Source organism: Dipodomys merriami, unplaced genomic scaffold (assembly GCF_024711535.1).
Source record: "Dipodomys merriami isolate MVZ:Mamm:240054 unplaced genomic scaffold, mDipMer1.0.p SCAF_62, whole genome shotgun sequence".
NCBI classification, from domain to species: Eukaryota; Metazoa; Chordata; class Mammalia; order Rodentia; family Heteromyidae; genus Dipodomys; species Dipodomys merriami.
The window spans coordinates 4346030-4358570 of NW_027206202.1; the positions used below are offsets into that span (position 1 = coordinate 4346030).

The window sequence follows — 12541 nt, forward strand, 5'->3', positions numbered from 1 at the left end:
GAGGGACTTGCTGAAGGGAACAATTTTGTTTTCACTTTATAGTGCAGGTATAAAGAGGGTAGAAGGTCAAACTGCCAAATAAAGCAAGATTAATAAAGCTGTACCAGTGGTCAGCTGGTGTTTCAAATGGTCAGATGTGTTGCAACTTGGTGAAAGCATCAAATTCTAACATAAGCTCTGCATGTTGCTAATGGTTTTTTTGTGTGTGCTGGTCCTGGGGCTTGAACTCAGGGCCTGGGCGCTGTCCTTGAGCTTTTTTGCTTAGGGCTAGCGCTCTACCACTTGAGTCACTGGTTCCACTTCTGGCTTTTTAGGTAGACAAGATAACTGGAGATGAGAGTCTCTCGGACTATCCTGCCCGGGCTGGCTTTCAACCGTGATCCTCAGATCTCAGCCTCCTGATTAGCTAGGATTACAGGCGTGAGCCACCAGCGCCCGGCTTGCTACTGCATTTTTACAAGCCATCATTAAGGCTGGGGGGAAGGGGGAAAAGAGCTAACAAACTAAGTGATACAACGTGAAAATGGCAAAATATACACTCCAAACATTTTTTATTGCAAGAAACAAAAAGCACACAACAGCCTGTACATACATACAAAATACTAACTATAGACAGACAGATGTAGAACATGTTATCATGTTCATCAGTGTAGAACCTACATGATCTAAGAAGAATCATACAGTACTGTACAACACAGTGTCATACAGGGAGAATGCTCTCATCTTTAATATGAAACAGTGCAATGGGCACAAATTACCCACTTCTACAAAATAACTGCAAATTATGCCACATATATTCATGTTCAACTGAACTGTCACCAAAATACATTTTATTTACAATATGTACTATAAATCAGTTGGTTATTAAGTTCTAAAATGATTTACTTCACTGAAAAACATTATAAAGGTTAAAGCATTGTGTAGAAAAAAGTGGGAGATTGTGTTTTTACATACTGCTTTTGTAGTTCCCATCACTGGCTCAGTTCGACTTCTAAAAAAATAGAACAGAAACTAACATTAGTAATTTATAAATTTTTGTACGAGAAATCTCAATATTGTTATCTTTAATCACACATCTTAGGAATTTAACTTTCCTGTAGTACACATCTTAGGAATTTAACTTTCCTGTAGTACAAAGCTTTAAATAAGTCATTTCAGAAATAATAAACAACTTGGATTTTTATTACCTTATGGTACACATTTGTGGTTAAAAAAAAAAAAATCACACTGCCAATGGGGTACAACTGGCTCATTCCTGAGATCCTAGCTACGAAGGTGGTTAAGATCTGATTGTGGTTCAAAGGGCAGGAAAGTTGAAGAATTTTCTTCCTGGCTGTCCCATCATGTAAAAAAAGCATTGTTCAGCAATGCAGAGAAGGTAGAAACAAGACTTGCATAATGTCTAGAATGATCGTTCAAGTTCCTACTTTTAAAGGATATACAATAGTTGGTACTCATTTATGAAACAAGGCATTATAGTTAGGTATTTGTGTTCCATGTTTAAAGATCCAATCTGACTTCTTCTCAGACTCTAAAATGGAGCCATTCCTCCTCAAGTGCTTTAATACTAGCCTTGAGCAAAAAATTCAGGGGCAGTGAACGTTTTCTGAAAGGTAGAAATGGACTGTATTTGAATTAAAAATGTTTATAATAGAAATGGACAATCTGATGTTTAAAAGAATATACAAATAACCCAAAAAGAATTTTTTTACACAAGAAATGAGACCTAAATAGCCTTCAAATGCTTTGTGATTTTTATTTTCATGAATTTGCTCAACAAATTCTTGAGACATTTTAGGAAATAAATTATGTTTGAATTAACATAACTTTGTACAGGAAGCAATTAATTTTGCCAGGTACTTCAAGTAATTCCATTCTCAAGAATTTTGGAGCTGGGCGCTGGTGGCTCACGCCTGTAATCCCAGCTGCTGAGATCTGAGGATCACGGTTCAAAGCCAGCCAGGGCAGGAAAGGCCATGAGACTCTTATCTCCAATTAACCACCAGAAAACTGGAAGTGACGCTGTGGATCAAGTGGCGCTGTGGATCAAGTGGTAGAGTGCTCGCCTTGAGCTGAAGAGCAGCGCTCAGGCCCAGAGTTCAAGCCCCACGACTGACACACACACACACTTTCAGGCCCAGAGTTCAAGCCCCACGACACACACACACACACACACACACACACACACACACACACACACACACACACACACACACACACACACACACACACACACACACACACACACACTTACTTTCAGGCCCAGAGTTCTCACACACACACTTTCAGGCCCAGAGTTCAAGCCCCACGAGACACACACACACACACACACACACACACACACACACACACTCTCTCTCTCTCTCTCTCTCTCTCTCTTACTTTCAGGCCCAGAGTTCACACACACACACACACACTTTCAGGCCCAGAGTTCAAGCCCCACGACACACACACACACACACACACACACACACACACACACACACACACACACACACACACACACTTACTTTCAGGCCCAGGGTTCTCACACACACACTTTCAGGCCCAGAGTTCAAGCCCCACGAGACACACACACAACACACACACACACACTCTCTCTCTCTCTCTCTCTCTTTTACTTTCAGGCCCAGAGTTCACACACACACACACACTTTCAGGCCCAGAGTTCAAGCCCCACGACACACACACACACACACACACACACACACACACACACACACACACACACACACACACACACTTACTTTGGAATATCCAAACGTCCCCAGAAATACTATTATGTATGTATATTATATAATTTGTTTTGTTCTATGGACAGAGTCTCACTAGAGAGCCCAGGCTGGCTGGAAAAATCATGAACCACCCCTTGGCTCTGCCTCCTAAGTGCTGGAATTATGGGAATGTGACACTATGCCTGGCTAATATTTAATCTTTTTTAAAAGGCACATGGCATAGTATTTGATATTTTGATTCTTAAAATCACTTAAAGCTAAAAGCACAGACCACTGAGATCAATCACTCGGTAGCTACAATAATGAATAAAATATTCAGCATTTTAGGTTAGGATCGAAATGGTATTATACAAGACTCTCTTAATGTTAAGATATACAATACAACCTTAGTACAAACTAAAAACAAACAAAAAAAGTTACAATACATGGCCTACAAGAGGCAAAGTTCCAAGAAATGTCTAATTTAACCTTAATTCTAAAATACATTCCATTTAATAGGTCTGGCATACTCTAGAAGTTTTCACTGACTCAAAAAATGTCAAAATTTCAAACAAAACCATCTAATTTCTTGGTAGAAATCACTACCCTTTAAAATAGTCCAAGTTGATACCCTAGTCACATATTCAACTCTGTTGTCACTATTAAAATTTCAAAGTGGAGGGGCTGGGAAGGTGGCTCAGTGGTAGAGCGCTTGCCTTACATGCATGAGGCCCTGGGCTCGATTCCTCAGCACTACATAAGCAGAAAAAAAAGCCGGAAGTGGCATTGTGGCTCAAGTGGTAGAGTGCTAGCCTTGAGCTGAAGAGCTGAGGGACAGCGCCCAGGCCTAGAGTTCAGGCCCACGACCGGACCACCCCCCCCCCCAAAAAAAACAAAAACAAAAAAGTAAATAAAATAAAATTTCAAAGTGGAAAGTTTACAAATAATTTATAATTATGCTTTTTTAGTGTATATAAGTTCTATTCTACTTTACAGAGATTGTTCTTGTTCCAATAATGACCCTCTGCCAAGCACCTGAGCAGGTACCTATGGGACTCTCACTGACAACACTGTAGATATTGCAATATGCAATGCTCCAATTCCTTATATCAAATGGCATATGTTTTCATGAAACTTGTGCAATTTTCCTATTTATACCTAGAGTACAATCTAAATGCTATCTAAATAGTCACATTATATTTTGCTTAGGAGACAATAACAAGGAAGTTTATTTATGTTCAGTATAGACTCAATCACCACAGGCTAAGCTATACAGAGTAAATATCAGCAACAACCTCCATAATCTTTCCAATCTGCAGTTACTGCAGACCCAGAAACCAAGGATATGGGCATGCCAACTGCATCTAGATCCTCACCTTAGGGAAATCTGAGCCAGAGACTTTAGGTTACTTATTTAGTCACATAATTGGTAAAACAAAAAAACAGTAAACGGAGTCAAATCTAAGCCCAATTCCAGAGTTATACTCATAATACAGTATATGACCTCTTAACCAAAACCCTTACTGGGAAGAAGCACATCTTAGTAGCATTACTAGATGCTGGCATATATGCAAGATAGATCTTTACAACATATACATTTTTTGGTCAGTTATGGGGCTTGAACTCTTTCGCTTGGGCAGTGTCCTTCAGCTCTTCAGCTCAAGGCTAGTGTTCTACCACTTAAGCCACAGGGCCACTTCTGGTTTTCTGAGTGGTTTATTGGAAAGAGTTTCACAGCCTTTCCTGCCCAGGCTGGCTTTGAACCTTGACCCTCAGATCTCAGCCCCCTGAGTAAGCTAGGATTACAGGCAAGAGTCACCTGTCCCCAGTGACATATACATTTTTGTTAACAGGCCATACTGAGTAAACTTGTGTCCTAATAATAGTTCTTAAAAGAACTATAGGCCAAGACTATTTAAGCAGAGAAGAAATCAGGAAAAACAAACCCCTTTCCCTCATAGTTTCAAGAATTGAGAACATAAACTTATTAGATTTTTGTACTTACATAACATATGTCTTGCTTGTGGATTTAACACCTCCAATAGGAATTCTTCTAACAATTACAGATGAGTTCTTAGGAATCAGAGCATTATCATCAGTATATTCTGTAAATAAAAACAATAAAGTCAGGGATTTAAATTCTGCAGAATAAGACCTGAATGGGAATACAAATTTTTATAGGAGATGAACCTAAGACACAGAAGAGAATAACTACCTAGTCCTTTCACCTAAATTACTAGTAATTTTCGGCTAGGTTACTGAACTCTAGTAACTCTACTTCTCAAATTCCAAATCTCTAGTTTATTCAGCAGAAATGTTCAATATGCAAACTATGGAAATATTAGAATGGAGACAGTCTTAGTCTGTCTTCCCTCTGCCTTAAACAGGAGTTGACTATTATGTTCCTCACTCTCACAGAATTTATTACTAGAGCAGACAGACTGCATTATGTTATGACAGGAGTTTTTGTGTATGTGCATGAAGGTCTGGCGCTTCTTGTACTCAGGGTCTGGGCATTGTCCTTGAGCTTTTTTTTGCTCAACGCTTGGGTTCTACCACTTTGAGCCACAGCTCCACTTCCGGTTTTCTGGTGCTTAATTAGAACTTAAGAGTCTCATGAATTTTCCTGCCAGGATAGCTTTGAACCACAATCCTCAGACCTTAGCTTCCTGAGTAGCTAGGATTATAGGCTTGAGCCACTGGCAACTGGCTCAGAAAAGGGTTTTCTAATAAGGACTAAATAGCGAATGTCACTTTGAATAGAATGATAATTCAAAGAAAGCCCCTCTGAAGAACCTACACTAGCAACTTAAAACTCAGAAGTCAGCCAGATACACGAAAAAGCTCAAGTGTATTTTAGGCAGAGGAAAAAAAATGAGACAGAAAGAACTACAGGGATAAAGAGATTGAAAAAGAGTAACACAAAATACAGGTACAAAGGTTATACAAAGCAAATATTGTTTCATTTCTAAACAATAGGAACTCATTGGTTGATCTTCATGAAATGTTGACAACTGTGATAAAAGGATTGTTCTGGCATCTATGTTAAGAATAAACCATACCATGCTGGGTGCTGGTGGCTCGTGCCTGTAATCCTAGCTATTTAGTAGGCTGAGATCTGAAGATCGGGGTTCATAGCCAGCCCAGGCAGGAACATCTGTGAGACTCATCTCCAATTAACCACCAGAAAACCGGAAGTGCATTGTGGCTCAAGTGGTAGAGCACTTGCCTTGAGCTAAAGAACTCAGGGACAACACCCAGGCCCAGAGTTCAAGAATCCCCCCCCCCCCAATAAGGTGACTACTTAACACTATCTAATCCAGACAGAAGTGATGGTGTGGGGGTGGGGGCGGGGGGTTGGAGGCATGGCTGAGACTGTAGAAATTATGGCTCATGGTAGGATGTGGCAGGCAGAGAAATGGAGTCAAATGTTATGGGGTTAGAGTGTAAAGTCTTGTTCTTGCACTGGATATTGAGAATATGAAGAAAGAATCAGCATCAATTTATGAGTTCTCAGCTTTAGCAAATGTATAAACAGTGACATCACTTTTTTAAGAAGACCAACAAGAAAGATGAGTGGACGTTATTTTCTATTAGATGGCCTTTCTATAATACTTCCGTAAGAAGAAAACCTAAAAGGAAATTGGGCTTTACTAAAGGAAGGAAGATGTATCATCTTCTTTAATCACAAACCAGATAGTGGGTCCACTTTTGCTTCACTTATTAGCACAAAGCATCTGACTTTATTTGCTCCTTGTATTATTTCAAGTTTACTACAAATCTAGAAATTTTGGGCTTTTAATGTCTTCAGAGCTGAAGGTATGGCTCAGTGGAAGTATACCTGACTCTCAAGCAGAAAGCCCTGAGTTCAAATCCTAATATTCCCAAAATGCTGAAACTGTATATCAACTTTATTATTTTGTTTACTCAAAATGCTATTAGCATTCCCTATTAAAACTAAATTGGGCTGGGTGCCAGTGGCTCACGCCTGTAATCCTAGCTACTCAGAAGGCTGAGATCTGAGGATCACAGTTCAAAGTTAGCCCAGGCAGGAAAATCTGTGAAACTCATCTCCAATAAACCACCAGAAAACCAGAAGTGGCGCTGTGGCTCAAGTGGTAGAGCACTAGCCTTGAGCCTTGAGCTGAGGGCCAGTGCCCAGGCCCCAGAGCTCAAGCCCCATGACCATCCAAAAAAAAAAAAAAAAAGCCCACTAAATTGCTCATGCAGGGTTGTTTTTAATATGTTCTACATGGCTGGCTACATCCAATAAAGTGATGCAGTTTCCTAGATTTAGGCATGCTAATGAAAGACTATTATCATTTTCGTGTACAATTCACAACAGTCTCAACTTTCTCAACTTCCAAGCAAACTAAAGAGAAAAAAATCAGAAGGGAGGATGGAAGACTTTTTGTTGTTGTGTGCTTATTAACTCAGGACCTGAGCACTGTCCCTGAGTTTTTTGCTCAAGGCTGGCACTCTACCACTTCAGCCCACCTCCATTTCCCACTTTTTTTTTTGGGGGGGGGTGGAGATTAATTGGTGATAAGTCTCATAGGGGACTCCTGCCTGGGCTCACTTTGAACTGCAACCCTCAGATCTCAGCCTTCTGAGTAGAAGCTAGGAATTATAGGTATAAGCCAATAATGTCTGTCAGGATAGAAGATATTTGTTGTTTTTTGCTGGTCCTGGGGCTTGAACTCAGGGCCTGGATGCTGTCCCTGAGCAGGCTAGCACTCTACCTACAGGTAAGTATCTCTTATACTTTCCTCCCTGGGCTGGCTTCCCAACCTTGGTCCTTGATCTTAAATCTCCTGAGTAGCTGAGTCACAGGAAAGAGCAAGATTTTTAATCAGCTTAAAAGTTAATTCTACAGCTAAAACTTAAGTGTCAAACATCAGACAAGAAGTTTCTTTCCTTTTCTGAGGCAGCGTTATGCTACGTAGCCAGGCTGACCACTGCTGGGATTACAGGCATGCACCACTACACCCAGCAAGGAAGTTTCTTATTTTTAACAATGTCAAGGGAATTCACACTAGCTCTCAAAGAAATATTAACTTGATCAGCATACTACAGTTAACTAAAGCAACACTAAAGTCAATATTCCAACACCCTTCAGAAGTTCTGATCAGGTTAACTACCTGAATTTACAATGATTTCCAAGCCCAAAAAGTGTCTTACATTTAACACAATCCTTAATGAGTAGTCAGTTTATTTCTAAGACATGGCAGTCTTAAAATATGAAAGGCCTGGTTGGAGGACAAGCTGAATTTGCAGCAAGACATCAAGTCTTTAAAAAATACTTCACACTGGACTTCCAACTCACACTAAGTTCAGAAGGAAGGCTGTTGTGTGGCTTGGGGTGGGAAGAGGGGGGTTAGTACAAAGTTTTTCGGAAATAATAAAGTTAACGGGATCACTGTGAAATATAGCCTAGAGATAAGCAGTATTAAGTCCAAAAACACAGAATTCTGATCAAAGCATTTTAGTCTTTTCAAAACTAGGCCCTAAACATAGATCTTCATATTATAAGAAAAGCTTTGTAGCAACATTAATATTAGATAATTTCAACATTAATTCAAACCAAAAATCCAGTTCAACATTCTCTCCTTGTAAACTCCCCTCAGGCTTTTAGCATTTTCTTTGCAACACTAATTTACATTTATATTAATTCACCTAATAATGCTAAATAAAGCCAAGTGGCATTCTCATTTAACTGCCTTGGTAAGTGGGGTACTATCTTCTGTGTACTACTTTTTCCCCTATTTTGATGAAATAAAAAGCAGTTGTCTCCCACAGCTCTTCTTCCATAAAAAAAGCTCATACACTATATAAAGCTCCTCCCTGGATTTCAGGGTCTGGATCATGTATTAATATTTACTAGTCTAGGAAAAACATACGGTCAGAAAGAAATCTCTTCAATTTTAAGTACAAGATTCCTTCAACCACAATTTACTCATCTCAAAGTTTTATTTGATCACTAGGTAGATAAGATGAACAAAGCTTAGCCCCAAATGATTCAATTGTGTTACTATTTCAGTGAAAATGAATCCCGCATAGTGTTTAAAATTGCCTAATATCCTCTAGTTTCATTTATCTTTCCTCTCATTCATAAATACTCAATATAGCAAGATGGCTTACAATTCTTTAAAATCTGTCTTTATGAACAGTGTCTACAATAAATATCGAGAGGCTTTCAGTATACTTAAAGCTCTTCCTGAACTGTCCTTGACCACCAACAATCTTCCTCTCCCTAAGTAGAGGGAGACATACAGATGATTCCAGTTACCAAAGGAACTGGCACACATTTATTTTTAGTAAGAGGAAGCAAACAATATTATTTCAAATCTATTGTCATATAAATTCTGGCTTAATTAATACTTTGAAGTCCCCACATGCCAATAATGCTGGTCCTCAGCCTAATACAATTATACTTATGTCTGCACTGTAAACGACAGCAGCCATGACAGAATTTAAACTACAGATTAAAGGCAGGGGATCATCCTTTTCAACAACCACTCCATCACGTATTATGCCAGTTAGCAATTAGTATAAAATTACCCTAAAACGATCACCATTTCTTCACACCCGAACAATAAGTCTTAAAACTACAGATTAAAGGCAGGGGGCCACCCTTTTCAACAACCACCAGGCCAAATTTTATGCCACATTTAGCGATAAATTTCAATCCATCTTAAAAGTCAGAACTTCACTATTTCTTCACATCCCAACAATAAATCTCATTAAACCAATCTAGTAAACACATCAACACTGCTATTCTGAGAAAAAGAAACAAACAAAAATCAGTGTTGGAAAAGACTGCCACATCACATCTACTTTTGAATTCCCATTATAAAATATTTTAAACACGGGAAAAAGAACTTAAAAAGATTCTAATCCTGGTTTACTAACACTCACATGGCAGTAGCCTAGCAAAATTTTAAGTTTCTTGGTATTGTGAGGGACAGTCTAGCAATCACTACTTTAAGAAACAAGTATCAGGCTTTTAAACTTTCCTGAACTGCTAAATTTAAGAGTAATGTGATGAACCTTAAAGAGTCCAACGACCGAATTACTGTTAACTGTGCAATTTACACGAGCCAAGAATATTTCAAGTTCCAAAAAACAATTTCCACATTAAATCCTCAAAGAATACGAAAACTAGGGGCTCTTTTCTCCACAACGCAGGCAGCTCCAAATAAGTAAATACCTGGGGGGAGGGGGAGGAAAGAGGACAAACAACTTGCTATTAACTTCCACAGCATGGTTAGGTTACAACATTAGAAGTTATGTCTATCACTGCATTAACACAGACCAATCCTTGCATGTTCTGATGAAAAACAAATCAGAAAAACGCCACAAGGCAAACGCCTCAAAGAACTCGACTATCAACCCCCTTTTATTCACCACCCCCACCCACACTTTAAAAAAAAAAAAACTCGAGGTCAGACTACCACGTTTTCCGATTACCCTGGCTCCAGAAATCAAACATGTCAGTTTCAACTCCAAGGTCGGCTATCAATGAAAAGTTGTATCCACAGTGTTAGAACGAACCAGAACGGCGGTTAAGAGTCAGGCACCTTCTTCTAACTTAGCAATCACCCTCCACCACCCCAGCCTTGGCAGGAGCCCGGGGTGGGGGTGGGCTTACCTTCTTTCGTCTGCGCGTTGGTGATCTGCAGGTCGCAATCGGCAGCTTTCAGCTTCTCTCTCCCCATAATCTGCTTCTTTAAGTCGCAGAGGGAGATGTGGAGTCCATCAAAAGTGACGGTATCATAGTTGAGTTTAGAGGAGAATTTATAATGTACACAAGACATTGTGCCAAAAGGACTCCTACGGTTCAGCGAGGAGACGTGGACACTCTCAATATACGTATATTTATCAACTTTCAGAGCAAAATATGTACACACACGAAAAAAAAACAGACACCGAAGGACCCTAAGGCCTCCAGATTAAATACCCCTCCCCAACCACAAGCAGGGGGTTCGTAAGAACAATAATCCAGGACAACCCCCGCCCTCGGAGACTCAGAAGCGCTTCATAGAGGGGTTGGAAGAGGGTTTGGGGTACGGGGGGGGGGGTCGGGAGTGGGAACAGGGAAAGAGAAGGGAGTGTGGAAGAAGAAATCGAGAATCCGCCAACCGGCACAATGTCACCCGGCTGGATCCCGCTCGCTCATGCTAAAAGCCGCAGGAGACGGGTGGGGGAGGCTGGGGGGGCAAGGCGGTGCAGTCAGTAGCGGCCAGTCCACACGTTAAAAGAGTCCGAATGACCCCCGCGGGGGTCAGGGGTCCATAGCGCGGCCGCACCTCCCGGCGGATCGCTTTCTCTCTCTCTCTCTCTTTTCCGTGGATTGGGGGGGGGGGGAGTGACCCGGGCCCCGGAGAAGGCCGCAGGGAGAGGGCACTAGGCCCCCCGAGTCCACGAGCGGCCTTCTCGCCTCCTCCCGGCTTCCGGACGACCGGCGTCGGCGGCCCCCCGGCCCCCGCCACACACACGCACGCACCCCGGCCGCCTGCTCCCCCCGGGGGGGGGGGAGGCAGCGGGCGCCCGCGGCCTAGGCCGGGCCGCGCGGCGGGCGGACGGAGCGGGCGGGCGGGCGGGCGGACGGAGCGGGCGGGCGGGCGGCGCGCGGCGAGGCCTTCCTGTCGCCTCTCCGGCCTTCCCGCCTCTCCCTCCCCACGCCGCCGACACAAAGCCGCCGCCGGGCCGCGACTAGGCCTCGCCGCCCTTCCTCACCACCCCGGGCCCCAAGCCCGCGCGGCCGGGTGGCTTCAGCCGACACCGCCGAGACTCCCGGACGCTCTTCCTGCTCGCTGGGTCCTCCGCGCTCCTCTCGCCTGTGCCTTCCTTCCCTTCACTTCCTTTGAACCGCGGACTCGGGAAACCCGCACGCCGCGGGCCGGTGGTGAGGGGCTTCCGCTCGGCTGCCGGGTTTTTTGTTTGTTTGTTTGGTTTTCCACCCCCTCCCCGCTCTCCTTGGCCGCTCTCCGGGCCCTCACCGAGCGACGGCGACACCTTCAAGCCAGCCACTATGGCGGCCGCGGCCTGGCTCCGAGCGAGCGCCCCACTCCGGGGTCTCTTAAGCAGGAACTGCACGGGCAGCGCGCGCACCAGGCGGGGCCGGGCGTGCGCGGAGAGGCGGGCCGAGGGGCGGGGCCTCGACGTCACAAAGCGCACCGGCCGGCCCACGTGACCGCCCCCGCCCCCTCCCAGCTTTGTGACTTGGAGGGCGGAACCCGAACGAACCGGGAGATACCATTTGCTTACAGAGAGAGAGGGGGAGGCTCCGAGGGGAGCCGGCTCACTGGGCGATGCCGGGAGGGGAGTTCACGTGGCAGTTTCCGCGGCGAAGGGGCGTGGCCGAGGGTGGGCCGGGTAACTCCCCTTTTCCCACCGTCGGGCTTCGCCGGCCCTAAACCACCTTCAGGTTCAGTGATCCGCACGGCGGCGATGGCGCTGAAAACTGCGGTTGCTAGGCAAGAAGCGCTTCACGTTGCAACGAACTGGCTGCAGCCCGAAAACTCTCCTTTACGTGGAAATTCTGGAGCTGCGGCTGCTGAGAATTGATAGCCATTGCCCCATCTGTCGCTCTAGGCCGGCTGGGAACCCACCCTAGTCCTGGACCCCGGATATTCACTCCCCCTGTTGCTGAATGTCCGTGACTGTCAACTGCCGTGAACAATCAGGCTTGCCCTGAGCTCAGTCCTCAGACTCCCAAAATAACAGTAAGTCCAGGTGCTCGTGGCTCACACCTGAAATCCTTGAGGAGGCTGAGATTGGAGGATCGCGGTTCGAAGCCAGCGCTGGACAGGAACCTGCTGTTG

General features: G+C 43.8%; 1 protein-coding gene across 5 annotated transcripts in view; it reads right to left on the reverse strand.

Moving 5' to 3' along the window:
- Rbbp6 (RB binding protein 6, ubiquitin ligase) overlaps positions 1 to 11809 on the reverse strand; it is a 36971-nt gene extending 25162 nt beyond the window's left edge. For 2 of the 5 annotated variants that reach the window (XM_070004313.1, XM_070004317.1), the window contains exons 1-3: positions 10366 to 11809; positions 4720 to 4819; positions 955 to 991 (exon numbers count right to left, since the gene is read on the reverse strand). In XM_070004313.1, the coding sequence (XP_069860414.1) occupies positions 955 to 991; positions 4720 to 4819; positions 10366 to 10531 (303 nt within the window). In that variant the 5' untranslated portion in view covers positions 10532 to 11809. The remainder of the gene's footprint in view (positions 1 to 954; positions 992 to 4719; positions 4820 to 10365) is intronic. The other 3 variants (XM_070004314.1, XM_070004315.1, XM_070004316.1) reach the window with 2 other exon arrangements.
- Positions 11810 to 12541: the final 732 nt, after the last annotated feature.